The sequence below is a fragment of the Oryx dammah genome, unplaced genomic scaffold (assembly GCF_014754425.2).
Source record: "Oryx dammah isolate SB20612 unplaced genomic scaffold, SCBI_Odam_1.1 HiC_scaffold_26, whole genome shotgun sequence".
Lineage (NCBI taxonomy): Eukaryota > Metazoa > Chordata > Mammalia > Artiodactyla > Bovidae > Oryx > Oryx dammah.
Genome location: NW_024070210.1, coordinates 41010408 through 41036600, shown reverse-complemented (window position 1 = coordinate 41036600; position 26193 = coordinate 41010408). Strand labels below are relative to the sequence as shown.

Sequence of the window (26193 nt, the reverse complement as noted above, 5' to 3'; positions counted from 1 at the left end):
GCATGACATGTTGTTGAAAAGGTGCGTCACTGTCAGCTTACCTCTTTGGTACTCTGTGAGGGCATAGGGATTGGGTTCTGGCACCTCCCTTTTCCTGTTGTGGTGCTAGGAGCTGTGTAGCTCTTTGTAAAAATAGCCCTTTCTCCTGAAATCAGCAGCCTCTTTGTGATACTGAACTGAGCATCCTAGCAGAGTGTACTGAAGAAGCAGGCTGCTGGGAGGAGCCTCCTCTCTGCTCCTGGGAGAAGATGGACGCCCAGTACTCCACAAAGGCTAAGCAGCTGATTTCTGCTCTTACACAGAAAAAGGGGTTCTTTTCTCTTTATGTGAAATTTTGAGGCTTTTTCTCTAGGCATTTACTCCCACAGGACAGAGTAAGCCAAAGTTCCATGCCCAAGCCTGGCCTCCTTGTATAGAGATGTGTCAACAATGATGAATGATTAATTCAATCAAGCCTTTAGTCTTCTCCAAGCAAGGTAGTTGATTGTTTCTAGAGGACTAAGGAACAGTCTGGGATTTGGAAAGTGTTTGAATTACTGAAATAGAGACAGCCTCGGCACTGAAGGGATCAGGGGCCTATGCTGTGCTGTCATTGTCTTTCCCTCTGGCCAGCTCCAGCATCTCATCGTCTCGGTCCAAGTCAGCCTGCTGCCTGGGGTCTTCCTGCCTTGGGTGTTGAAGCTCTCATACTTCCGTAAGTGACAGTGTGATGAAGAGTGGATTTACAACACTGCAGGCCTTAGATGGTTTAAGGTGACAGTTTAAACAAGGTGCTCTTTCTGAGCCAAGTCCAGCTATCTTCATTATCATGCAGTCTTGTTATTAAGTGCCCTGGTAGGTCTTCTTTCCCTTCTTTCTGCTGCCTTCTAAATTTCTTTTAACACCATTTCTTGGAATTTGTCACTCTGAATGTCTTCTGCTCACCCACCTGGGAATCCGCAACTTTTAACAAGAAAAATATTGCTATTGTAATCTTGCCTCGTCTGGCCCCACAAGGCGCTATTTTCTTGGTGTAAATTACAGAAATGACATTGAATGGTAAGGTCTGCTAACTTAAGGAAGTCATTGAGCATGCTTAAAGTCAGTATGAATGTTACAGTTACATTGAACTGTAAATGATTTTATGCACACAAAATGTGACATGTTTAGCATTGTCAATTAGGTTATTTCTGCATAAATATATGATTATTGATAAACCATTTTATTTTCTCTTCAGATCACTACAAATCAACTTCTGTGAACTGTTGATATCTATGTACTTAAATTACAGAAATAAATCAGTCCTTTTTTTCTTTCTTTTCAAGTCCAACATTGTAACATTCGCTGTATGAATGGAGGTAGCTGCAGTGATGATCATTGTCTGTGCCAGAAAGGATACATAGGGACTCACTGTGGACAACGTAAGTAAACTGTGTAGATGTTAACCTACGTTAACAAAAAGAATACAGAGATAAGTGATGGTGGCTTTTCTTTGACTGCCTAGGATATGGCATTTTTACAGGTGCCCACTAACTCTTACAGGTGAACAGATCACTTCCCCGACACACAGAACATCAAATTTCTGATGAGAACCTCAGAACTGGGTTATTTGATTCATTTTTCTTTCATTTACCTTCATCACCCTGCTTACCTCATTTCTGATTTGCAGTCACCACCCAAGGTGCAGAATTGTTGTGCATTCCACATGTATGTCTTGCATTTGATTGCCAACATCTCCCCCTGGATTTTCGAGAAGCATCCTCAATAAGATATTTCAAAACTCAACCTCGTCTTTCTCCCCAAACATGTTCTTTTTCTTGATTAATAGTGTCTGCGTCTCTCTAGTTTCCTAGTCTGGATTCTGCTGTTATAACACTTCTGGCCAGTGTGTTGGTTTACACATAAACACTGTTTATTGTGTGTCTACTGTGTATCAGTCCCAGTGCTTTGCAGAGATGAAAATTCCTCTAAAGAACTTATTTTTTACTATATCAAGAATACTCTGAAGAAAATTTGAAAAGCTTAAATATATAAAAAGTAAAAATTTCCACAATCCCACCTTTCCAGATGTTATCTTCTAGTCTTTTAATGCATATTTGGTACGTGAGCTCTCACGGTATGCATGATTTTTCATATAACTTTTTTACTTAATATTTTATTAGAAGTTAGTTCCATTTTATTGAATGGTTGCATACTTAAATGCAACCATATTTTAATGGTTGCATACTAGTCCATTGTATAGAGGTTTTACTGTTTATTTATTGCATCCTTAATGATGAACATTTATCCATGTTGTTTCCAATTTTTGCCCATGTGTATGTATTTACTATGATGAATAATGCTATTATAAGTAAACCAAAGTTTATTTAATACCCTCCTGACTGTCTGTACACTGTGATTTAAGTAAGAATGGGGATTAAATCTTCGACAGCCCCCAGCAATAGTATGGAGGTAGAAAAGGTAGGACAGCCTCCCTACCTGGGAGACCCTTTAGCTGAGTGTTAAGGGGTGGGTAGGAGTTCTTTTGTCAGATGTTGGGAGGTGGGCCTTTTAGGCAGCTGGCTCAGCATAAGCCAAAGCCTAGAACATGACTAGCATGGGATGATTGGTATTGCTAGGACTTAAGTGCCGAGGGGAGTGATGGGATGGGAGCTAAGGTTGGAATAGAAGTCATGGGCCCGGTTTGGAGAGCCTTTATGCTTCTTCAAACATGTTCTCACTCAAAATAGAACCATGCAGTCATGCAGGGGAGGGAAGTGAGAAAACAATAACCAACAACATTCATCTACTGAGTTATTTACTCTGTTTACCATATGCTCAGCACACATTCAGACTCTTTACATGTATTAACTCATTTGATATAACAACAGCACTAACAGGAAGAGGCCTTTATTATTAATACCTACATGGAATGAAGATGCTGGGGTACAGGGACTTCAGTGACTTGCCTAAAGCTATACAGGGAGTAATTAGCAGAGTTGGGATTTGAACCCATGCAGTCTAACTTCACAGCCCAGGCTTTTAATGCTGTGAAATACTGGCCTTATATACTTCACTCACAACAGTTTACAATGAGGAAGATCTCTGTGGCCACACTGCAGGGGTTGAACTTGAGGGAGAAGGAACAGGAAGCAGGAAGACTAGTACTAAGGCTGTGGCTCCAGAGATGGTGGGATGGGGTGGATTTAAAGGCATTTTCAGAAAGGGGATCAGAAGGAGCACTGTCATCCTCCTGTCCCCTTCATGCACCTGGAGGGAGCAGAGCCCAGTGTACAACAGGCACTCGGTAACACCTGTAGATTTCGAAAATCTTTCCTAGACTTAAGTTTCCTAATCTGTAAACTGGGAGGCAATCTCAAACTGGGAGCCTAATCTGCAAATTTAGGCAATCTCAAACTTTCTTTTCTGCTTAAAATCTCTTATTACCTGACTATAAATTAAGAAGCAAATTAGAACAGTGGACATGCATAAACCTCTCTAATTTTGTGATGATAAATGGACTACTGCCTTGACTTGTGGCTATAAGGGGTTGTCTTGGTCCAAGTACACTGATCCCAATGGATGTCAAGATAGAATTAGATGCACAAGAGATTTACTAGGGAAACCCTAACCCTCAGACTATGATGCATGTCACACCCCTGTGCAAGGAGAGAGGGAAGGAAAGACTATCACAATTGTGCGAAAGAAGCCTCAGACTGTAGTGCAACCTCCAAGAAAGCTTTGGTCAGGCTGATAGGGAGTCCAGAATCAAGACTGCCCATCACAATAGCTTCATGATGGGCAGAAATGTCCAGTCTCCACAGTGCTTAGTTGCTGAGTGGTCCCCACCAGGTCGTTGGCATGAACACAGTAGCAGATCAGCCAACTCAGCTCCTCACAGTAGGTTTTCTTGGAAGGAGATCTGAGTAGCTCAACTGCATGACTGCCACAGGGTACAGGAAAAGTGTCCGGGGAATATATGAAGGGGGAATTAATGTAAATGGAGGTGTTAGGGAAGCCTCTTGGAGGAGTGAGGTTTGAACTGGGCTTTGAAGGGTGGGTGGGACTGGCAAATTTGGCAGGGACAGCCTACCACCTGTGGATAAAGATGCCTAGGAAGAGGCTATGCTTGAGTGAGTTGCAGGAAGTTGTACAGAGAAGAGTTATTCAGGGAATGAGCTTTCAAGTCTTATTTTAATGTCTTTCTTGACAAGTAGAATGTCCCTCCCTCAAGGATCTCTGGACTTATCTTACCAGTATTTTCCAGAGATTCTCTTGTAACACTCAATTGGATCTTCATTATGGTACGTAAATTACTGAGTGTCAGTATTTGTGTTTTGTCGCTGGCAGTTAATAGTGTGATTTAACATGCTGCATTTTTGTAAAGATGGCCAGTGTTTTCCCTCATGAAAACTGTCTGGAAATGAAACATAAATCATAAGCAAAAGAATCAGCTTGTAAAATGCAATTCTCATCAGGGTTGTCTCTTATAAACCACCATTGTAGATACAGAACTGAAAAGCATTGCTCAGATGTTTTCCAGAATGAAACTGCCAACATTAACACAGGTATATACTCACCTATTCCAAGTAGTTTTACCTGAGTTGTCTGAGGGATATCCAGGAAACTGGAACTGTACAATAAATGTTTAAAACAAATGCCACAGTGACTATTTAGGTTTTTTTTATTGTCATCCTTTCAGGGAACAGTCAGTGTTACTTTATTAGCATCTACTCCAGTGAAGTTTCTCAGCTTCTCTCTCCTTATTTTACAGCTGTCTGTGAAAGTGGCTGTCTTAACGGAGGCAGGTGTGTGGCCCCGAATCGATGTGCATGCACTTACGGCTTTACTGGACCCCAGTGTGAAAGAGGTAATTTTTTAAAATGTATCGGCGTAAAGATGTTCTGGTGGCTAAAGCTATGATTGATTTCAACAAGCATTTGGCTTCTTGCAGCTGCTCCGTGAATTTTGTTGAGCTTTGATGAGGTTTCTGAATTGTCATTGGGAAGGTTCCTAGGATGATACGACAGTGGCCCCAAGCCGCTGCACGTTATTCAGTAATTCTTATCAGTGGACTGCAGGACTCAGGAGTGAGCCTATGCATAAGTACCAGTTGGCATCAAGATAAAAAGAAGAAAATTTTCCATAGAGTAAGGATTGAGCTCATTATTATCCTAGTAAGTTTGGGAAGTGGCTCCAAATAAAACAACTGTGTGGAAATGGGAAACATTCAGAATGAAACAAAAATTACACCTAAAGATCTCTTAGGACCTATTGGCTAGAGTGGCATACAAGCTTAGCATTCAAAGTTCACTAGAAATATTAATTGCCAAGAAACTGTGCTTTCACAGCTGTGATTTATTCAGTACACATTGTGGCTCATCGACGTTGTGTGTATTCATCCCCGCTTTGCCATGTGAGATGATCGATGCTCTGGGTGGTCAAGGAAGCTGCCTAAGGACACACACACATAATAAGCAGCTTTAATTTGAATGTGGCTTTTCTGTTTTCAAGTATACTGCTGCTCTTAATTGAAAAAGATTTCTACCTGCTTCGCCTACCTATCCATGCAAATATGACATTGAGATATATGTAAATGTGCAATCCCCTAACTTTTGCTTTGTTGATCATCTTTCTCTACCTTGATAGGCATGTTCTCATCATTCCTAGTTTTATAGTGAAGGTTGAGGTGATTCATTTCATACCAAATGGCAAAAATACTCTTGAAAAATACCATATGAAAAATATTCATGAACATTTTAAACTGCAATCATCACTTTTCTCCAAAGTTGTATAAAGATCATTTTATTCTAAGATGGAAAGTGAAGATTCAGTTGCAAGTGTTGACTATATGTTATTTAAAAACAAAGAGTAGAGGGTGGTATGTGAGAAATTGTTTTCTATTCCCATTTTTAATGAGTTTGTCTAAATTCAGTTCTTTGCTGATGAAGTAGCAATTCCTGTTTTAGCAAGTAACTCTACTATTACTGGATAAATTGTATTGAATTTCTGTTCACAAGGCCACCACATGGTACAGATATGTGAGGCACTGTGAACTCTTGGCCTTTCCATTGTACTTGGCATCATTTTGGAGTCCCTTTTTAAAACTGCTTCTTTTTTACAATTTGATGTATTTTTACTGACTTGGAGCTAATGTATAGCTAATAGTCTCAAGAGTAACAAAGACAACTGTTTTGATTAGATAGTATCATTCTGTGGCCTTATTATTTTACTCAGTGACAATGATATAGGATTTGAATTGTTGAGATTAAAACTTCGTAACATGTAACTTGAGCAATGTGTGAAAATAATTCGACAAGTGATCAGTTCAGTTCAGTTCAGTTCAGTCACTCAGTAGTGTCTGACTCTTTGCGACCCCATGAATTGCAGCATGCCAGGCCTCCCTGTCCATCACCAACTCCCAGAGTTCACTCAGATTCACGTCCATCAAGTCAGTGATGCCATCCAGCCATCTCATCCTCTGTCGTCCCCTTCTCCTCCTGCCCCCAATCCCTCCCAGCATTAGAGTCTTTTCCAATGAGTCAACTCTTTGCAAGAGGTGGCCAAAGTACTGGAGTTTCAGCTTTAGCATCATTCCTTCCAAAGAAATCTCAGGGCTGATCTCCTTCAGAATGGATTGGTTGGATGATAAGTGATAAAGGTAGACTTAATTTGTTTTAGAAAAATCACTGATAGAATGAAGTTACAGGGCATTTTACCTCTAGGAATTTATGGCAAAGAATACTGATACCCATAGTTATAGTTATTGATAACACATTCTAAAACTATTTGACCAACTACAGTTATTGCTTTGACCAAGATTAAGAAATGACGTGAAAGATTAAGTTGCTAAACTAGTCATGAAAACTGGCATATTTACTTAGGGATATCTCCAAATTTTGGCATGTCTTTAACTGCTCTCCTCTATGATAAAGGTATCCTAAAATTTGCACTTAAGTATAAATACATGTTGGCCCCAAAGAATCTTCACAGTGGTCACCTAAATCAAATTGACCATTGAATGGCAGATTTTCAGGCATTTGTGGTTGTGGAGAATGGGGAGGAAAAGGCTCTCTTTAATCATTGCTGTTGTTGTTCAGTAGCTCAGTCATGTCTGACTCTTTGCTACCCCATGGACTGTAGCACGTCAGGCCTTCCTGTTCTTCAACATTTCCTGGAGCCTGCTCAAATTCATGTCCATTGAGTTGATGATGCCATCTGACCATCTCATCCTCTGTCATCTTCTTCTCCTCCTGCCTTCAGTCTTGCCCGGAATCAGGGTCTTTTCTAATGAGTCAACTCTTCGCATCAGGTCGCCAAAGTATTAGAGCTTCATTTTCAGCATCAATCCTTCCAATGAATATTCAGGACTGATTTCCTTTAGGATTGACTGATTTGATCTCCTTGCAGTCCAAGGGATTTTCAAGAGTCTTCTAACACTATAGTTCAAAAGCACCAATTCTTCGGTGCTCAGCCTTCTTTATGGTCCAATTCTCACATCCATACATGACCACTGGAAGAACCATAGCTTTGACTAGACGGACCTTTGTTAGCAGAGTAATGTCTCTGCTTTTTAATATGCTGTCTAGGTTGGTCATAGCTTTTCTTCCAAGGAGCAAGTGTCTTTTAATTTCATGGCTGCAGTTACCATCTGCAGTGATTTTGGAGCCCAAGAAAATAAAGTCTCTCACTGTTTCCATTGTTTCCCCATCTATTTGCCATGAAATGATGGGACCAGATGCCATGATCTTAGTTTTCTGAATGTTGAGTTTGAAGCCAACTTTTTCACTCTCCTCTTTCATCATCAAGATGCTCATTACCCTTTGCCTGTTTCAGCTGAGGATAGTCTCAAACCTTGAAAGGGAGAAGGGAAGTATGAGTGTAATTTCCCTCACCACATGGGAGAGGGGGGTTTCTTTGATTCCAGGATTATATTTCCATTTATAGTCTTCTCCGTTTTCTGTTGTTATGGAAGTCGTCTACTTACCTCTCTAAAGAATTAGAGGCAATATATCCTTTTATTCAAATGAATGCTTGTGATTTCAAGAGTGATTAATAAAAATGTCAAACTGAGTCAGCACAAATCCATCCTGAAGCCTAGAAGAGTATTCAGTGTTACTTCTGATGGTGGGTCAGTATACTTGTTAAGTTGTGTAATTACTTAGGCCAGTTCCATTATGTTTTCATTGGAATATGGCTCTTTACTTTTAACAGTGAACTTCCGGAAAGTCTTTACTGATTTCCTTTCCTTCCTCCTGGAGACTGAGTCCAGGTCTGCTTCTGCATTCTCCCTGAGCGCACTCTCCACACCTCTTTGGATAGCAGTTACACGACTGAGTGTCTTCACTTTCACTTTTCATTCATGCATTGGAGAAGGAAATGGCACCCCACTCCAGTGGGGACAATCCTAGGGACGGGGGAGCCTTGTGGGCTGCTGTCTCTGGGGTCACACAGAGTCGGACACGACTGAAGCAACTTAGCAGCAGCAGCAGCACCACATTGTATTGAAATAGCTCATTTCCACATCACGCTCCCCCACTAGATTATAAGCTCTTCAGCAGCAACTGTGGTTTCATCATCTCTTAGATTTCCAAACCAAACTCAATGCCTGATGCATAGTGTATGGCCAGTAAATGTTGAACTGAAATTATTTTGAAGCACCAGAAAACCGCCTGGAGATACGATTATCAGGTGGTGAACAAGTATCCCCTGAAAGGAATTGCTTCTTGCCTACTTGTGGTCAATCCTAGTATTTTTCACTGGTTTCATTTTAAGCAGAGCTAACAGTGCTGATGCCTAATTGAATTTGGCCCCATCTTTCAGAAATTTGGTCTTTCAGGGTCAAATGACTGTCATTTTTAAGTTGGGAAATATGCATAAAAGAAGATATGTTTTGACCTAAGCCAGGTGGCAATAAACAAATAATGTCTTATCATGATGTAATACACAGGGAAGGCGACGTTTCTAATGTCAGTTACAAGCACGTCTCAGGATAAGCATCTTCGTTCTGGGAGAGCTTGGAACTTTATCTGCAACTACTTCAGAGAGTTGAAGATAACTCTTCGACTTATATTGAAGATATATTCACTCTCTAGATGTAGAATATTTTTGAGGGGTGATACTGGCAGGATTTAGATCACTTTAAGCCAGTAAGTGAATCTTAAGAATCCATGAACATGCCGTTTTAGTCTGTAATGGAGACAAGCAGTGGATCCATGCTTGGATTACAAATCATAACATTCATTCAACCAGTGCAGTCAGACTATGAAGCAAAATTTGTCTCACTTGTAGCGTTAAGCCAGTAAAGTGAATATTTTTTATAAGAAATTTTTTGCCAATCAGTCTGACTGGGCAGGTGACAATGATACTCTTGCCTATTTACATTCAGAGAAAGAAAAGTAGAGGCCTGTGACTTGTTTGGCCTGTAATGTTGAAATTTTAAAAACTGAATTAGAGTAGCTTTATTTATAGTCTCCAGTTTGCCACAGTCCCTACCACTCCCAGGATGTCATACATCCTGCTCACTTTGTTCATTTAGCTTACCTTTTAGCCCCTGTGGGCATTTGAGTTTGCCACCTTCTACTACATTCTGTATCAAAGGTTGCATCTCTTTGTGTTTTCTTTCACACCCCAAGTTTCTTTCATTAATATATTTTTTTCTGTAAATTCACATTTATGAATTTCCTGATTGCCCCTCTGCCTCATTCTTGCCCTCTCTCTGCTTGGGTCTTGAGGAACCAATACAACTTATCATGGCCTAAGCTCAGCGGTACGATATGTTCATGTTTGTTATTAGAATACTGAAATGAGGTCAGTGCCTGTTTTGGCAATGACAACATAAGCTGGTTGTGTATTGCCATAGTTACTGCCAACAAGACTGTTGGAATCACACTTTCTCCTGCCCTCTTGTCTCAGAATGCAGGCTATTTAAAATCTTGTTAAATGCTCTTCTAGTAAATCCAGTAAATCAAGTAAGTGGATGAGACTTCTCAAGGTAATGAAAAAAGAGAGAAGAATGTTGGAGAGAGACCTGAACTTGGAGATGGGGAGGGGTTAATGATGAGTAAGCCCAAGGAAGAAGAGAACGAAACATAGACACTGAGAAAACCCGAAGATAACCAGGAGAAACAACAGCGCTGAGCACATGAGGAGGACTTCAAGAAATAGAATAGACTTTTCAAGTCTGACACTTGACTCTGATGATTTGCAACAACCTTATGAGGAAAGTCCTAAGATGAGTCCCATTTTCTAGAGGAGCAAACAGAGGCAAAGGGAGGTCAAAGAGCTTGCCCAGGGTCTGATAGCTTGTAAGTGATACAGTCAAAAGCGAAACCCAGTTAAGTCTGGCTCATAAGCCTATGAACATAACCACTGTGCCATATGTGGGTTTTACTTGGGAAGAGGTCATTAGTAAGCATAGAAAATTTTCTGAGAAATTATAAGTAGAAATCTAGAATTAAGAGTTTTAGAGTGAAAGTTATAGATTAGGTGGAGGAAAAAGCCCTTCAAGAAATTTGGCTAGGTAGGTAGTTTTCCTCTCTGGAGGGAGAGTTGAGCTAAGTTGCTTTTAAATCATTTTAAAAGCCAAGAGAAAGGAATCTTGAGTATTGCTTGGGTGTGTGTAATGCAGGGTTTGGGGCTATTTCTCTGTTTGATTGATTTTGATGTTTTAAATATAATAATCCATTCTTGGAGAGAAGATGATTCCTGTCTGTTTGCAGTACATATAAATTGACTCCAAATGACTGAACCAACATTCTTAAATATAGACATAGAAAATGAATATTGTCATTTAGTGCAGTTACCATGGAAGGTTGTATAGTTTTCCTACAGTATTACAAATGTTTAAGCCATATTCGGAAACTCTTTTTTGGAATTACCTTTACAGAGTCAGCAGTTCATTCAAATGAGTATGTGACCATTTTTTTTTTCTCCTTTATGAGACTCATTTTAGTTTTTAGCCTAAAATAGTGTCAGCTGTAGTGACGACAGTCGATAGTTAAACAGATTAGATATTTGGTGTCAAAAATTGACTGATTAAAAAGCAGTGAAAAGAATTACCTTGCATGATTCTTAAAGCATATGGAATTAGATCAATATTTTAATGTCAGACTTTATGTGAGCCAGAGTGTGAAGCCTTCTGGAAGCATAAATTCTAATAAGAAGTTTTCTTTCATTACTCCATCTAGAGGTCTTCATTATGTACTGTCTGAATGTAAGCATGGACAAGAATTCTTCAAAATCCTGAATCATTTGTTCAATGCTAATTGCAAGTCCAAACTGTGAAGACAGTACTTGGATTTTTGCCAAATCAAGAAGGTCTGTTGGCTCTTCTGCTGGCTAATAGTAGAAAATGTATACTGATTTTACTGAGCCATTAGCCTTAAGAAAAAGGAACAGTGGAGGTCAAATAATAGAATAAGAATGAAAGAACGGCAATACTTCATAGTCCATCAGAGAAGCATGGCAGTGGAAGGTGAACCAAGTCTGGGCGTCATCCTTGCTCTTTTAAGGTATTCTAGATTTAGTGGAGCCAGAAAAGGCATTTAGTTTTTGGTTTTCTCCAGTAGTTGAAGAATAGAATGGAAGATAGGTAGGTTGGTGGTAATTCTCCTCCATTCTCTTATGCACAGTTGATATATGAGAAACTGTTATTTTCATAACTTAGTTTCTCTGATGATTCACAAGTGATGATTTTGCATGGGGATCATTTTTAATGCGTCACTGAACAAAATTCAAAAAACTATCCTGAAAGTAGTTGATTAGCCTTTGTTTGTTAAGCCAGAAAAGTAGTGTCTTCAATATGTCTAATGAATGGGAAAGACTAACATATAGTGATCCAAATACATAATAACCAAGTGGTGCATTTCAAAGGCATTTGCCTCTTTAAAAGAAAGTAGAATCATGACCTCAGAGGGTTGTCTAGATAGCATCATGGAATCAAGACCTGATTTTCTTGTGCTTTTTTTCACCAAAGTTTTTCTAGAAGGTATTGATGAAATGTTACTTCTTTTCCACTCCCACCCCACCCCCAACCTCATTTGGAAGTAAGTTTTAAGAGCTGCATTTATGATACTAATTTTACATAATTTTACACTTTGAGTCAGTTCAGTCGCTCAGTCGTGTCCACTCTTTGTGACACCATGAATTGCAGCATGCCAGGCTTCCCTGTCCATCACCAACTCCCAGAGCATGTCCATTGACTTGGTGATGCCCTCCAAACATCTTATCCTCTGTCACCCCTTCTCCCCCTGCTTTCAATCTTGTGCAGCATCAGGGTCTTTTCCAATAAGTCAGTTCTTCACATCAGGTAGCCGAAGTATTGGAGCTTCAGCTTCAGCGTCAGTGCTTCCAATGAATATTCAGGACTGATTTCCTTTAGGATGGACTGGTTTGATCTCCTTGCAGTCCAAGGGACTCTCAAGAGTCTTCTCCAACATCACAGTTCAGAAGCATCAAATTCTTCAGCACTCAGCTTTATGGTCCAACTCTCACATCCATACATGACTACTGGAAAAACCATACCTTTGACTAGACAGACCTTTGTTGGCAAAGTAATGTCTCTGCTTTTTAATATGCTGTCTAGGTTGGTCATAACTTTTCTTCCAAGGAGCAAGCGTCTTTTAATTTCATGGCTGCAGTCACCACCTGCAGTGATTTTGGAGCCCAGAAAAATAAAGTCTGTCATGGTTTCCATCACTTCCCCATTTATTTGCCATGAAGTGATGAGACCAGATGCCATGATCTTAGTTTTTTGAATGTTGAGTTTCAAGCCAGCTTTTTCACTCTCTTCTTTCACTTTCATTAAGAGACTCTTCAGTACCTCTTCACTTTCTGTCGTAAGGGTGATGTCATCTGCATATTTGAGGTTATTGATATTTCTCCTGGCAGTCTTGATTCCAGCTTATGCTTCATCCAGCCTGGCATTTTGCATAATGTCCTGTGCATATAAGTTAAATAAGCACAGTGACAATATACACCCTTGACGTACTCCTTTCCCAATTTGGAACTAGTCCGTTGAATTTTACTCTTTAGGTGGCCATTATTGCAGTTCCCAGAGTACATACCATAGGCTGATTCCTATTCTCAAAGTGTCTTTGGAGATCAGAGCTCTGTGAACTCTGCTTGTTTTCTTTTCTCTGTAAAGGTAACAAGAAGACCTCTGCAAGCCTAGCTTTTGGTATTTAGTCTTAATGGAAAGTAAATACTAATGTGTAGATAGCAGAGGCAGAATGCGTTGAATGTTACTATGCATCTGAAGTGGTATTGCAATATTTGGCAGTTGGTGGCTCATTGAATAAACTTGATTTTCCTCAAATAGTCTCAGGAAATACATCTGTTGACATAGATATTCAGTTTCCATGGTTTAGGAATTGTGTGCACATAGGAAACACATGCTACCATACTGTGTGCACACTTGGTATGACCAACAGGACTGGTGGGGTGCAGTCATAAAGCAGCTTAATTTTTGTTTCCCATGCACCATCCCTTTCAGTCCACTTGGTGATTAGTCTTCTCCTTGCTGAGGGTTGAAATCTTCTGGTCCTTTTCAGACTTTCTCCCTGCTGGGTCTCTCACATGAGCAAGGGAATCTATGTTATTCTTTTAAAAAAAATATTAAAGTATATTTGATTTATAATGTGTTAATTTCATCTGCACAGCAGTGTGACTCAGTTACACACACGCAGAGTGAAAGTGTGTGTGTATATATGTGTGTGTGTGTGTATATATATATACACTTTTTCATATTCTTTTCCATTATGGTTTGTCACAGGCTGTTTGAATCTAGTTCCCTGTGCTAGGTAGGATCTTGTTTATCCATACTATGTATAACAGTTTGCTTCTGCTAATTCCAAACTCCTATTCCTTCCCTCCCTTATCCCCTTTCCCTTCGCAACCACCAGTCTGAGTCTGGTTTTCGTTCATAGCTATGTTGATGTATTTTGTATTTTAGATTCCACACATGGCCTCTCTGTTCTGAACCTAGAGCATCCATTGATACCTCCAGCCATGTGAGGCCTCTTTGCTGCTCCAGGCAAGCCATTTGAGAAAGATCTAAGCTCACTCTACATCAGCTTTCTGCTGCACTGGCCCACAGCTAGTCATTAGGAAACACTCATGCACTTTTTTTTTTCCACAATAAATTGCAAGAGTCAAACTAACTTTGGCATGGTAACAGCCTCTCCTGTGAACCATGTCCGAGTATCTGGCCAGCCAATTTCCAGGCATTAGACAGTTCATGGTCCACAGTGTCCTCCAACTTGTTGTGGATGCATATCATACATCATGCAGTCTGTGAAGTCTCCTGTGAAGCGAGTTTTTATCAGTTAATAGCCACATTTAATATTTGGACCACTTTTCTGTTTTTGGATGCTCAAAATACTAGAGCAGCACTGACTAATAGAAATATAATGCAAGCCACATGTATAATTTTAACTTTTCTAGTGACCACCTGAAAAACTAAAAGGAAATGGGTAAAATTAATTTAAATATTTTAATTAGCCCAATATATCCAAACATTTTATTTTAATAGGTACTCAGTATTAAAAATTATGAAATATCTAGCATTCTTTTTTCCATACTAAATCTTTGACCTCTAACGTATATATTATGCCACATCTCAGTTGAGGTCAGCTAATAGCCACATGTGACTCAGTTCAGTTCAGTCGCTCAGTTGTGTCCAACTCTTTGCGACCCCATGAACTACAGCATGCCAGGCCTCCCTGTCCATCACCAACTTCCAGAGTTCACCCAAACCCATGTCCATTGAGTTGGTGATGCCATCCAACCATCTCATCTTCTGTCGTCCCCTTCTCCTCCTGCCCTCTATCTTTCCCAGCATCCAGGTCTTTTCAAATGAGTCAGCTCTTCACGTGAGGTGGCCAAAGTACTGGAGTTTCAGCTTTAGCATCAGTCCTTCCAATGAACACCCGGGACTGATCTCCTTTAGGATGGACTGGTTGGATCTTCTTGCAGTCCAAGGGACTCTGAAGAGTCTTCTCCAACACCACAGTTCAAAAGCATCAATTCTTCAGCGCTCAGCTTTCTTCACAGTCCAACTCTCACATCCATACATGACCACTGGAAAAACCATAGCCTTGACTAGATGGACCTTTGTTAGCCAAGTAATGTCTCTGCTTTTTAATATGCTGTCTAGATTGGTCATAACTTTCCTTCCAAGGAGTAAGTGTCTTTTAATTTCATGGCTACAGTCACCATCTGCAGTGATTTTGGAGCCTAGAAAAATAAAGTCAGCCCCTGGTTCCCCATCAGTTTGCCATAAAGTGATGGGACCAGATGTGGATACCTTATTGGATAGCACAGTTCTAGAGCTTTGTTTCTGGTAATACATATCATCACTTCATTTCCGTCTCTATTATGTCTCCAGTTTTCTTTCTTCCTGCTGCTGTTTTTCAACTTTTAAGAAAGCAGCATCTTAGAGAATCACAGCCTGGGTTGATGTATAAAAGTAAACCAATTGAAAAAAAAAAAGAGTTAGAGACCTCAGATCAGAGTCCAATTTTTCAGTGGAGTTTTGTTCAAGTATAAGTGGTAAATGAAATGTCTTCTAGTCATGTCAATTAGATATAACAGTGATGAGAAACATTTCATAAATGCTCAGCCCTTAGCTAGGTACTGCAATGGAATCAGAAGGGAAGTGTATGGCTCTTGTCTTCAGGTACTTAAAATAATTTTTTGGAAAGAGAGAGATGTAGAAAGAGTTATAAAACCAAGCAGAGCAAAGATGTAATTAGACAGAGTAGATGAGGGAAAGTGCTACAGATGAAGGGAAGAGATAGTACAAAGATGCAGAGGCTGGAAGAGACCAGGGGAAAAGGGGAGAAACCATCACCCTTAGGAGATCCCTGCTATGCCAGATTTTCAGTGTTTGGAGACCACCTAAGAGAGAAGAGGAGAGGGTATGGTGTCAATTAGCTTATCTCCAAAGAAGGAAAGGTCTACTTCAAATCTCTCTGTGGTACCTTTCTATTCTGCTGAACTGTGCTTCTGCACAGTTTCTGTATGAGGCATGGTATTGGGGTTTTAAAATATTCTCCTTTGTATATATAAACTAGTGGGTGGACCGGTCTATTTCTGAAACTGTTTTAGCTTAATCTTATGAATAGCAGTCTGGAGACCCTACTACTTTTACATGCTCAATTGAGAGTCCTTGAAAATACTTAGTGTTTATGTTCCCTGGTAGTGATGGCCTCTAGAGAGTCTATGCTGTTTTTGGTTTATAAGTGTATATTGAACAAATATATGGGACTTTGTGGTCCAGATGATGTGCCAAAGTACTTTTCATAGAACATTAGTCCCATGGAGGTTCCACGAAATGAAATTTTCATGGTCAGTAGGCTATTGGAAATTCATATACTATGTCCTCGTCTTGAAGAGGCACTGGATGTGTTAGCATATTAGCTCTTGGAAGTCCTGCGAGAAAGGAACTATATTTACTTAGCTTAACCCAGCACTTCCAAATTGATTAATTTTAGAATTAATTTAATTTATAAATTAAATGTAACACATGGGGTTTGGTTCTGAAATGTTCTAAAGTATGATGATGAATGGAGAAAGAAGATGTGGTATGTAAATAAAATAGAATATTACTCAGCCATAAAAGAATGAAATTCTGCCATTTGCAACAACGTGGCTGGACCTCAAGATTATCATATTAAGTGATGTAATTCAGAGAAAGACAAATACTGTATGTTATCACTTACATGTGAAATCTAAAAAAACAAATGAATGACTATAACAAAACAGAAGCAGATGCACAGATACAGAGAACAAAAGAGAGGTTACAAGCGGGAGAGGGAAGTGGGGAGGGACAAGATAGAACAGAGGATTAAGAGATACATACTACTATGTATAAAACAGATATATATTGTACAGCACAGGGAAATGTAGCCTTTCTTTTATAGTAACTTTAAATGGAATATAATCTGTAGAAATATTGAATCACTACATTGAACACCTGAAACTAATATGATATTGTAAGTCAGCTATGCTTCAGTTAAAAAAAAATACAGTATGACTTAGGCAAAGTGAACTCTCCCATTAAATAGTGATAAATTCCTTGTTCTGAAAATTTGATGTGGTTGTCTTTCATGTCATCTGGTTCTCTTCAATCTTTGGGGGTACTGCATACCAGAATTAGCAGTATCAGATATTCTTGGAGCTAGAACTTCCTTTTGTAGATTGGTTAAATTCTTTTCTTTCAAAGCCAGGATTAAGACATATTGCTTCCCCAGTTCTTTCCTGACCATAGGGACCTCCACTACCAACCCCCATCAGTTTCATTGCAACTTTGCTGACATCACCACCTCTGGCTGCCTGGACCCTAGTCACATTTCCCTTTGATGGTTAATGCATGTGTTAAACTTGTGGTGTGTGTCATGCACTTTAAGCCAGATCAGCCACTTTAATATTTTTACTCCTCTAATTAATTCTTGTTTTACTTGCATTTTATTACATTTTTAAATAATTGAGTGACCTAGTCCTTGTCTCTAGGGATATATACTGATGGATTTTAATGCTGTTTGCTAAGAGGCAAGGGATGAATATTCATCTTGTCAAAAAAATTTTTCCATGTCATTTATTGATTCTTGTGTTGAAATACTTACATCAGCATAAAAATATCTACAATCCTATTTCATGGCTTTTAAGAAGCCTTATAAGCAAGTTATAATATTTTAAGTTTTCTTAAAAATAATTTGAGGCTTCCCTGGTGGCTCAGTGGTAAAGAATCTGCCTGCTGATGTAGGACATACAGGTTCAATCCCTGGGTCAGGAAGATCTCCTAAAGAAGGCAGTGGCAACCCATGCCAGTACTCTTGCCTGGGAAACCCCATGGATAGAGGAGCCTAGTGGGCTACATCCATGGGTTGCAAAAGAGTCAGACATGACTTAGTGCCTAAACAACAACAAAAAAATATTTTCTTCACTAAATGAAACAAAAATGACTTTAACCTAAAATACATGTATAAGCAGAAATATGAATATATGTAAATATATATATTCAGTATTTTCTATAAAAATTAAATTCAGCCTATAGACTCCAGAATTTGGGAATTACAAAATTTGCTAATCTAGTTCGAGTTTGGGGCTAATAATATGCTAATTTATATATAATTTCCCATATATGATCCCTCCCATAGACCAAAGAGCAAAAACTATATCTGATTCTTCTTCCTGCCTCACTGAGTACCAAGCTCACTGCTATGAAAAGGTTAGGTGTTGATTTACTTAATTTAACTGTGGGATATCAAGATTGATGAGAGAGAATATTTAAATGTGAAATATATTTTAATATAATTTTATATCTGTTGAATACAACATTTTTAAAAAATGCTCTTGAAAACTGCTCTGAAAACAGTACCTACAAGTATGTCGTATCATAGGTACAATGTGAGTACGGTTATTGATAATTGAAGTATGTGGGAAGTGAGTTCTGTGGGACACATGAAATGTTCTCCAGCTTTCCTACCATATTCCCTTTGCAGCAATCCTTTTCCTCTGAAAGTTTTCAGAAGAGATTTTTAAGTAAACAAGAACTTGGAATATTTATTTCCTCTAGAAATAAAGAATCTTCTAATGGCAAAACTCATAAAGTAGGACCATTTCTATCTCTTTCCCCAGAGAGCCCTCATCTTCTTGCCTGCCTTCTCTTAGGAAACATTGTTGACCTTCATTGTTGGACACTCAACCAGGCAAAAAGATAAGACTTGAAGTTTGGGGGTAAATTTTACCTACATTGAAAATGTTCTTCAAAATATATATTAGTTCTTATGGATCATAATCTGTCTGATGGGGATAATAATAGTACCTATCTATGAGATTGTAAGGAAGATTAAGTGAAATAATCCACACAGTACTTAGCATAGGGCCTGGCACATACTCAATACATGTTTAATAGGTATTTGCTATTAAATGATCTCATTCTTATGAAAATGAGAGTAATCTTGTTTGAAAATTGTTTCATAAACAACATTATGAAACTTCCAGCTACCTCCAGAGTTAACCTCAATGTAGAGGCCCCATTGGGACTATGCTTTCCACTTAGAGGTTTTGTTCTCTTACTGGACTAGCATATTTTTTTGTATCTTCTACACGGATGAAGCCCAACATTCTTATTTGGATATCCTATCAATATCATATCAACTATATGCTTTCCTTTAATACACACCCAATTGTTGTATTGTAGCAAAGGCTAAGACTCCAGCAGTGCAAACAGTAATAAAGGGAGGAGAAAGTGAAGAGGTGAGTGACAACCATTTCCATGAAATGTAATGGTGACTGTAGCACTGAAAAACATCTGTTTTCACAACAACCAACCAACGGTTACTAAATAATTTGCTTACTTACATGCACAGGTACATAAAGGGAATGAACTTGTTTCTTCATTCAAGGCCAGCTGTGAAATATAAGAGATATCTGGCTATTTTAGAAATGCAGCATTCTAAAGTCGATGAGAGGTAATGGAAGATTATCCATCAGCAAATAAACTAAACACCTATCTAAAGTATCGATCCCTGGGTCGGGAAGATCCTCTGGAGAAGGAAATGGCAATCCACTCCAGTACTATTGCCTGGAAAATCCCATGGACAGAGGAGCTTGGTAGGCTACTGTCCATGGGGTCGCAAAGAGTCGGACACGACTGAGTGACTTCAGTTCACTTCACTTCACTTATCTAAAGTATATTTCCAACCTTCTAGGTGGATATGAGAACACAAGTCTATAAATATAAATTTGTGTGGTGAGGTGCTTTTACTATAGGATCTACATGCCATTCTTCTTTAGTTGCAAAGGACTAAAAGTATTAGTCCAAGAGGACTAAAGCTAGAAAAGCCAAACATTTTAAGCCCATACATTTCTAACCTCACTCATTAGAATTCAGTTTTGTCAAATGTATCCATAAAAAGATATGATGGTAAACTGAAAGGAAAATGTTCTAAGAAGAAGAGATGTGAGCTGATCCATCGTGCATCAGTTATATCCCACATACTGTGCTAATGACTGGAGATGTATGATCATACATGAAGCACACTTAGCCCTACCCTCTGGAGTTACATTCTAGTGGAGGAAGCGGAGATTAAAGAAATAAACGCAGAAACACCTAAGTACCAGCGAGGCAAAGGCCATGCAGGAGAATAGAGGAGATGAGAGTAGAGAATAGTGACATGTATAGACTTTTGGTCATGTTGGACTGTTTAGAGAGGTGGGGCTCTCTAAAGAATAAGTTGCCAGCCATTTCTAGAATGATGGGAGCTATCAAAATAGAAGGAAGAGTGTGTATAAAGGTCCTAAGATGGCAAGGATCTGTATTGGCAAACATCTGTGTATTTGAGGGGATGAAAGAAAGCTTTATGGACAGAGTTCAGACAGAGTGAGTGATGGGAGACGAGACAGGAGCACTGGTCAGGAGAATGTTGTGGGGAAGTATGGCACAGAGCACATTTAGATGTGTGCAGTGGTGCCATGACCTCAGGGAATAATAAGAGCACTGTCGAATTTTCTACAGAAGCCTGGTAGCTCATGTTATCTATGAGAATCTGCCCTGAAGAACCCTCAAGCACTGACTCAGGGTAGGGAATCTTGTAGATTTCCTTTGCCCTTCAAGGCAGAGGGATCTTGAGTTTTATGTTATATGTATTGCTTTTTCTATAATCCTTGTGCTTTTATAAGGATTATAGGAAAAGCTAGGGGGACTCTGACCCTTAGCTTTCCCCCAGGAAAGTAATTAAACTGGAACTTAGATGCCCTTCAAATACATAAAACAAGTACATCATGAAAATGGTTTGTTCAGGCATCAAGTATTTTGAGATAATGCATGCTTTTGAGTGGACGCATGCAAACTTGTCCCCTGGGGAATGCCTTTGGATGTCATAATAGCATTTCTGGTATCAATAAATCATTCACTGCTTGGACAAGTCATGGCCACCACCTCAGTCACTAGATACATTTGTAATGGTTTCTGTGAACAACAACAACAACCACCTAGCAACATACTGTTTGGTCATGTCATTTTTATAATACCACATGTGGTTTTGTGGGCTTTGGATGGATAAACTGTGTCTAATATATCTTGAAAATTAAATAGCAAGTATTGGTGGAGGCACATTGTACACAGTACATGAAATCATGCGGCATGGTGTGTGGGTTTGTATAAGAATGACATGAGAATGTTTTTGCTAGCTTTTCAGTCCTTTTCTGTTCCATGAGGGTAGGTCAGTATCTCTCTTGTTTACCATTTAATCTCTAATTTGGGGCACCTAGTAGCTTGATAAGTATTTGTTGAATAGATGAATGGATAAGTGAATAGTTTTTAGGGGAAGTTTATTGCGTTCCTTAGAACTCAAATAAGAAATAGGTGATTTATCATCTCTGTGTTTAATGGATTATTTTCTCTTTGCCATTTTTAAGCCATGAGGAGTAGCAAATATAGCCAAGTGAATTCTGCAAAAACTTAATATTTTAGAGAAGCCAAAATTAAATGAATGATCCCTTCCATCTACTCTGTACTTTACATACACATGACCTCATTTGGTCCTTGGAGCAATCTTGAAAGACTGTTCATATTGTACAGTAAAGGAAATGCATTGTATCTCATCTAAGGCAGGGGTGTAGGAATGAGATCTCTGTTTTTTTAACTCAGCCTATACTGTGTGCATCCTTTTTCTCTAACAAATATTTGCCTGGCTCTTAGATCTACAGTCATTTCTAGGATTGATTTTAGCTGTTAGTAGTTATCTTTTCTTCTGAATTCTTCTTTCCTCTCCATCTCATGTACCTCTTTGTTTTTTAGTTTATTATTTTTATTGAGTTATAGTCGACTTACGATATTATATCAGTTTCAGGTGTACAGCATGGTGGTATGAAATTTTATAGACTATTTTTCATTTATAGGGCTTCCTTGGCTCACATGGTAAAAAATCTGCCTGCATTGCAGGAGACCCAGGTTCAATCCTTGGGTCAGGACGATCCCCTGGAGAAGGGAATGGATACCCTCTCCAGTGTTCTTGCCTGGAGAATCCTTTGGACAGAGGAACCTGGAAGGCTACAGTCCATGGGGTCACAAAGAGTCAGAGTTATTATAAAATACTGGCTATATTCCCTGTGAAAAGTGAAAGTATTAGTTGCTCAGTTATGTCTGATTCTGCAACTCCATGGACTGTAGCTTTCCAGGCTCCTCTGTCTATATTCCCTGTGCTATACAGTATATCCTTGTAGTGTATTTATTTTATACATAGTAGTTTGTGCCTCTTATTCCCCACCCCTGTCTTGCCCATTCCTGAGTCTGTTTCTGCTTTGTTATATTCTCTAGTTTGTTTTATTTTTTAGATTCCACATGTAAGTGATAATATAGAGTATTAGTCTTTTCCTGTCTGACATACTTTACTAAGCATAATCCCCTCCAAATCCATCCATATTGTTGCATATGGCAAAATTTCATTCTTTTTTATGCTGAGTAGTATTCCACTGTGTGTGTGTGTGTGTGTGTGTGTGTGTGTGTGTGTGTGTGATCTTCTTTATCCATTCATCTATTGATGGACACTTAAATTGCTTCCATATATTGCCTATTACAAAAATTGCTACTATGAACACTGGGGTGTATGTATCTTTTTGAATTAGTGTTTTTATTTCTTTGGATACATACCTAGGCATGGTGGAGAGGGAAATGGCAACCAACTCCAGTATTCTTGCCTGGAGAATTCCTTGGACAGAGGAGGCTGTTGGGCCACAGTCCATAGGGTCACAAAGAGTCAGACACGACTGAAGCAACTTCGCATGCATGCACCCAGGAATGGCATTGCTGAATCGTGGTAGTTCTATTTTTAGTTTTTTGAGCAACCTCCGTACTGTTTTCCACAGTGGCTATACTAATTTACGTTCCTACCAACAATGTACAAGGGTTCCCTTTCCTCCACATTGTCACCAACATTTGTTGTTTGTAGTCTTTTTGATGATAACCATTCTGATAGGTGTTAGTTCATATCTCATTGTAGTTTTGATTTGCATTTCTCTGTTGATTAACAATGTTGAGCATCTTTTCACGTGCCTATTGGCTTTCTGTATGTCTACTTTGGAAAATGTCCATTACATCTTCTGCCCATTTTTAAATTGGGGTGATTGTTTTCTGGATGTTAACTTATATATGAGCAGTTTATATAGTTTGGATATTAGCAGTTATTGGTCATATCATTTGCAAATATTTTCTCCCATTTGGTTGTTTTTTTTTTTTTTAATTGTGTCAATGGTTTCCTTTGCTTTGTAAAAGCTTTTAAGTTTAATTAGGTCTCATTTGTTTATTTTTACTTTTGTTTCCTTGGTCTTTATAGAGCCAAAAAAATTGCTATGATTTATGTCAAAAAATGTTCTGCCTACATTTTCTTCTAGTTTTTTTGGTTTATGGTCTTACATTAAAGTCTTTAATCCATTTTGAGTTTATTTTTATATATGATATGAGAAAATATTCTGATTGCATTTTTTTACTTGTAGCTGTCGAGTTTTCCCAGCACCACTTGTTGAGAGACAGCTGTTTTTCCATTGTACATTCTTGTCTCTTTTGTTGTAGATTAATTGACTCTAAGTTCATAGATCATTATAGATTTAATTTCCCATAAAAGTGTGTGTTCATTTCTGGGCTCTTTATACTGTTCCATTGATTTATTTGTCTGTTTTTGTGTCAGTACAATGATGTTTTGATTACTGTAGCTTTGTAGTAGAGTCTGAAGTCAGGGAGCATGATACCTCCAGCTTTGTTCTTTATTCTCAAGATTATTTTTGCTATTTGAGATCTTTTGTCCCATACCTCTTTGATTGTCATTTGGGCTGCTAATACTTTCCATTCTCTGTATCTCTTAGTCTCTAGACAAAGTTTTAAAATAATGTTAGGTGACTAAGCAAATCTCTCAGATTGAATTGGCTGGGGAGAACTTGATTTTAATTGTAAGTAAATGTTATATGATGAAAACACTTTTTCCTAGGCTAAAGATCAATATAGTGATGGATGTGGGAATTTAGCTGAAATTGAACAGTGAATAGAATAAAAAGGGAATGTAGTCCCAGTGGAGCCTGAGTATACACAGGCATGGAGAATCTAGCTGTATGAATGAATGTACTGCTGCTGTGTCATTCTGCTCTGCTGTAACTCCCATTGCATGACGTTAGGCCAGCTATATTGGAGTCTGTGTTTAGCGAAAGTCTTGGTTTCTTTTTATGATGAGTTTGTTTACTTGATGCGCATGTCAGAAGGTTTGCAGTTTTGTTCTTATAAAAACAACTGGGAATTTAGAGTTGTGAAATAGTTTTATCTAGAGCATGAGTTCCATGAGAACAGGAATTTTTGCCTATTTTGTCACTGCACCTTGAATAATGCCTGATGCATAGGAATGTTTAATAAGTATTGAATAGAAGACTAGACCTGGCATAGACCCAGCCTGTCACTTTTAGCAACAGAACTGGATTCAGAGTGAGCCAAATAATTTACCAGTTTGTGACTGTGATGATGTATGAGCTAACTCTGCTTCACTTATTCAATGACAGTCGGCTCAAGCCGAGCTGGAGTTGATGTTTGGCTCTTGTCTACCCCCCTGTACCAGTGTATGCAGTTCTTATTCACTGTTTCAATGGGCTGCTTCCTACTCTTCTGACTTACTGTACTTGATTATAAAGTTATAATTAGTTTTAGCTTAACCCTGTAGGACAGAATAGTAACTATAGCTAATCTGTGGCTGAAAATAGGGGGATAAGAATGAAAAGAATTGAAATGGATTGCTTTGAGTAGCCTGAAGTGACATGGATTAATATGCTATCAATTTTCTTCTCCTGGGAAACATTTGGTCACAAGGAGATCTGGCTTTCAGAAGACATTCAGATTCGAGTGTGTGGCTTTTGGCATAGTCTAGCACCACTGGAATGGTCTAATTAGGTTTTTTTTCTTTTTTCCCATGCCCTTACCATCGTTCCTCAAAAAGACCCAATCTAATCTCTTGACTGTAGAGTTATCTGTCATCTATAAGCTAAGTATTATCTTGCCAAGTTCCATTGAAAAGCCAATTTCTGGAATGCACTTGGGGCAGTATATAATAGTATGTGAAGCATCTCAGAAAGCCTAAAAAGTTAATATCAGAGGGGTTATAATGTGGAATTTTCGAGGAGAAGCTGAGAGAGAAAGAGACCAATTGATTGACTGATCTCCAAAGGGCAGGGAATATATTTCATAGTGCTAGGAAACTGAAGATTTTTGACAGATGCTGTTTAGTTGTGCTAAGAAATGCAAATGTCATGTTTGTTAGATTTTCAGGAACTAATGGTCCAAAAGACCCTGTGTTTTCTTTTAGCTATGGTGCATGCATAGTGGCTGTATGTTCTTCTTTGACAGTGTCATGGTCTGGGTAGGTATGAAGATCTGTTGGCTGAAAAGCAACTGGGAAAACTGGAGAGGGAAAAAAAAAGAAAATTAAAATAAGATGTTGGATTGAGAAATAACATGAAAGGTGAATTATTTCAGGCTTTCTTTTTTACTTTGGTAATTGCAAGAAAAAAAGAAGAAACGCAAATGTCATAATCTATGTTTTCACTTTCAAAATTTACATTTTGTAGCTACCCAGTGACTCCTATTTCTTTTTTAAACTCTAATTATACAGTATTAAACATATTTCAGAAACTTCTTCTTCACTAAATAAGTAAAAAATGTTAACATGAGGTTATGCTATCACAGCAAGTATTCACATCCAAAATATTTCAAAGAAACTACAGGGAAGGCCAATTACTGTCTTGAGAAACAAGGAAAAACTTGTGCCTTTATCCGTCACAAATTTATCCTTAGACTCTTTTTGTTTGGGCTCTTTTCCCATGTTATCTTTCATTAATTTGTATAAATGTAGGATTAACTGATTTTAGAATAAATAAATTATTTAATGGACTCCCTCTTTAACATCAGGAAGTTAATATTAATGATAACTCTCTTAGTCCTAATGGTTGCTAAAAAGGATATGAACCGTACCACATTTAGGGCAATTTGAATTAATTAAGTCAAAGTGTGCATGCTGCTGCTGCTAAGTCACTTCAGTCGTGTCCGACTCTGTGCGACCCCATAGACGGCAGCCCACCAGGCTCCCCTGTCCCTGGGATTCTCCAGGCAAGAACACTGGAGTGGGTTGCCACTTCCTTCTCCAATGCAGGAAAGTGAAAAGTGAAAGTGAAGTCACTTCAGTCGTGTCCGACTCT

At 38.7% G+C, this 26193-nt stretch overlaps 1 protein-coding gene across 1 annotated transcript in view; it reads left to right on the top strand.

Moving 5' to 3' along the window:
• The window catches only part of FBN1 (fibrillin 1), a 273407-nt gene that overhangs the window by 48649 nt on the left and 198565 nt on the right, over positions 1 to 26193 (top strand). The window contains exons 5-6 of the mRNA XM_040226469.1: positions 1305 to 1400; positions 4733 to 4828. Coding sequence (XP_040082403.1) covers positions 1305 to 1400; positions 4733 to 4828 — 192 coding nt within the window. The remainder of the gene's footprint in view (positions 1 to 1304; positions 1401 to 4732; positions 4829 to 26193) is intronic.